General features: G+C 34.4%; 1 protein-coding gene across 1 annotated transcript; it reads left to right on the plus strand.

Moving 5' to 3' along the window:
• Window positions 1-1,956: 1,956 nt before the first annotated feature.
• On the plus strand, window positions 1,957-3,063 carry LOC125861373 (F-box/kelch-repeat protein At3g06240-like). The gene has a single exon (XM_049541291.1). It carries the CDS (start codon window positions 1,957-1,959, stop codon window positions 3,061-3,063), a length of 1,107 nt encoding a protein of 368 aa, XP_049397248.1.
• Window positions 3,064-3,592: the final 529 nt, after the last annotated feature.

Genomic DNA, 3,592 nt, shown 5'->3' on the forward strand with positions numbered 1-3,592 from the left:
CCAGATTTTAGTTATGAGCAAAAGGATGCTACTAAGATATTTTGTGATAACAAATAAGCAGTTGATATGGCTAAGAATCCCTCTTTTCATGGGAGAACTAAGCATATTGATGTGAAATATCACTTCATTCGGAAGTTAGTAGCTGATGGAAGAATTATGCCGTCATTTTGGGGGACAAATGAGAAAGCAGAGGATATATTTACAAAGTCTCTTCCTAAGGCTAAGCATAAGTATTTTAGGTTGCAGTTGGGAGTGTGTGATTTTGAATCAAGGGGAAATGTTAGTTGACTGATTCAAAAGTTTAATGTCATTACTAGTAGTACTTTTAGGAGTCCTAATTAGTTGATGTTAGTCAGTTAGAAGGTCATGGGTTAGTGCTAAACTAGAACCTTATTATTTCTCTAGGTTTGTTTCTTTCTAAGTACTTTTCCAAAACTTGTATCGTTGTTTTCTGAAGGAGTAGAAAAGATCAAGTTTTCTATCTGTTTCTTACTATCTTATTCGAGTAGTTGTTCATATCGTTTGCCAACAACTATAAGATCCTTAATATTTATCATATAGCAAGTTGTGAAATTTTCATGTTGAAAAGTGGTTCATGGAGAAAAATTGATAAATGTCCTATTGGCGTTTTCCCAATTTTGTATGATATGGAGGATTCTTTGGCATTTGTACATGGAGAATTTCATTGGCTTGATTCATCAATAAATAGTTCTTTGATATTATTTGGTATTTCATATGAGGTGTATGGAGAGATAACGTTGCAAGAGGGAATCTCCTTGGTATTCAACATGGATTACATAAAATATGGCCTTTCGGTATTGGAAATACTGCTTTGTGTTTATTTTACTCATATTCATAATGGGCTCTACACATTCAAGTTATTGGAATGTGAAGGTTTTGTATGGAAGACATCCAAAGAATCATCTGGCTTATGGCCTCAATCTGAATCGAAATGTATTCAGAACGGATTTGGTTGTACAGAAAGCTTGATTTCTGTAAAGTTATTACTTACTTAGTGTTTACTTGTATAGGATCAAGATACTTTTTTCTTCTTCTTTGGGTAATCATATTCCGACCTCTTAATAATTTTTATGTGCTTAAGCTGACCTGAACATCATGGTTATCAAAAAAATTGTCTAAGACCTGTTAATCCTATATTAGGATGTCAAACAAGGGGGATTCACAGAGTCACAACGAGTTAGATTTCTTTGTTTGGATAAAACAATGGATATCAAACACATTTTCTCACATGACCAACAATGTTACACATTTTCTCAACGATAGAAAAAATTGTAATTTATCATTAATTTGTACTTTCTACTCAAATTTATTTAAGTAAATATTAAAATCATTTTACAAGATTAGATAGTACATGACTTGGAATACACATGGAACACACGTGCATAGTACATGACTCGGATTACACGTGCAACACATGTGTTGAGGAGCTAGTATATAAAGAAGAGGAAGCTCTAAAAGGAGAAACCCTAAGCATTCAAATCAAAGAAACAGAGAAGAGGAGGCTCTCAAGATGACACAAAAGGCAAAGCTTTTCAAAGGTATTTATTTCTTTCTATTGAATCTCTATGTATTTTCTGCTTATTTGTATTTGTGTATGTGTGTGTGTGTTCCCTTGTAACAATACTATCTAAGTTAGCTTTGACGTACATCGACTATTCCACTGAATACCTATTATCTCCTAACTTAAAATCTTCGTGGGGGGGGGTGAAGCCATAGTATTGTTACGAGTTCGGAAAAATCCATTAATTTTGGCAAAAGTCTTATATATGTGTTAAGAAATCTATTTAATATGTATAATAATGTTTCCAGGACCCAACAATTTACCTTTTCTATAATCTAGAACCATAAACTCAAGATTCTAGATCCACCTATGTTTAAGCACAATTTTTAAATGCATGGAAGAGAGTTGTGAAACATTCATAGGAAATAAATAAGATGGATGTTGATGGCGCTATGGGAATTCACTTGCCGCAAGATATAATTACGGAAATCTTTAGCAGGCTACCTGTGCGGTCTCTTTTTCGATTCAAATGTCTTTCAAAGTTTTGGATGACGTTCATCTCAGAACCTTACTTTGTGATGAAGCATTTCAATCATGCTTGGAGAAACCAAAATTCCCAAAAAATTCGTCTTGTTAACCAAAACCTTTCCTTCCAATATTGTTCTTCTTTGACATCTTATTTATCGTCAGTTCAACTGGTAGACGATGTACAACAAGAACTTGATTGGCCTTCTAGCGATAAACCAAGGAGTTGCAAAATATATTGTTGTTACAATGGGTTGGCTCTTTTGGGGATTAATGAATATAAATATCTTGGTGACATCAAACTTTTGCTATGGAACCCCTCCACGAGAGAATCAATAATACTTCCTCAAACAGGATTTTTAGTGGCATTAGATTTTACTTGCGGATTGGGATATGGCTCAACTAGTGATGACTATAAGATCCTTAAAGTTGGTCACCAATCATGCAGTGAACTTCTCTCACTAAAAAGTGGTTCCTGGAGAAAAATTGGTAAACATCCTTCTGGCATTTACCCCTTGAGGTCATCTACTATGGACTCTCTGGCATTTTTACATGGGGCATTTCATTGGCTTGGTTTGTCACTAGAGTATGTGGTTTCATTGGATATTTCAAAAGAGGTGTACACAGAAATACCGTTGCCTGATGGGATGTTCATGGTTTCCGACGTTGGTCACATCCAACATGGTGTTTCAGTATTAGGAGGAATGCTTTGTGTTCATTCTACTCAATCTCATCCGTGGAATTACAATTTCAAATTTTGGGTATTGAAAGACTATGGTGTCAAGGAACCTTGGAATCAATTGTTTAATATACGAAGTACCTATCTCTATGCAATCATACCGGAATACATGTTTTCAGATGGTGAAGTGTTACTCCGTTGCAGACATTTGGGACGTGGCTGTGTTTTTCAGACATCCAAAGAATTATCTGGTTTATGGCTTCGATCTGCTCCGGAAGATATGGATGATGGATTTGTCTATACAGAAAGCTTGATCTCACCAAAATTACTTGCTTAGTATTTACTTTTGGTGCAGTGTAGTTGGAAGTAGTGTTATTCTTTTTCTTGAAACATTACATCTATTGTAGCTCTTCATTGCTTATATTTAGATAGAGAACTGTCTAAAATTTGTTCAGATTGTATATTACAATGTCAAACAGGGTGATTTACAGAGTTGTAACGAGTTCGATTGTGCATTGTATATATTTTGTTTCATAATGTCAAAAAAAAGTGAGTGTATCAACTTCCTACATAGTTGAAGTAGTCACTTTTTTAATTTAAATAGCCCCCTCCATATCTGTCATTTCTCTAATTCCCAACCATTAAGGTATTTAGTTTTTTTATTTGGGGATTGGGATATTACTCAACTTGTGATTACTACACGATCCTTAAGATTAATCACAAATCACATAGTGAAATTCTCGCGCTAAAAAGTGGTTTCTAGAGATTAATAGATAAACATTCTACCGACTTTTACCTCTTATCATCTTATACGAATTCTTTGGCATTTGTACATGAAGCATTTCATTGGCTTGATTTGTCAATGA

The sequence above is a fragment of the Solanum stenotomum genome, chromosome 4 (genome assembly GCF_019186545.1).
Source record: "Solanum stenotomum isolate F172 chromosome 4, ASM1918654v1, whole genome shotgun sequence".
Lineage (NCBI taxonomy): Eukaryota > Viridiplantae > Streptophyta > Magnoliopsida > Solanales > Solanaceae > Solanum > Solanum stenotomum.

Coding starts and splice junctions, on each gene's coding strand:
- LOC125861373 (XM_049541291.1), top strand. CDS start 1,957: ATGGATGTTGATGGCGCTATGGGAATTCACTTGCCGCAAGATATAATT.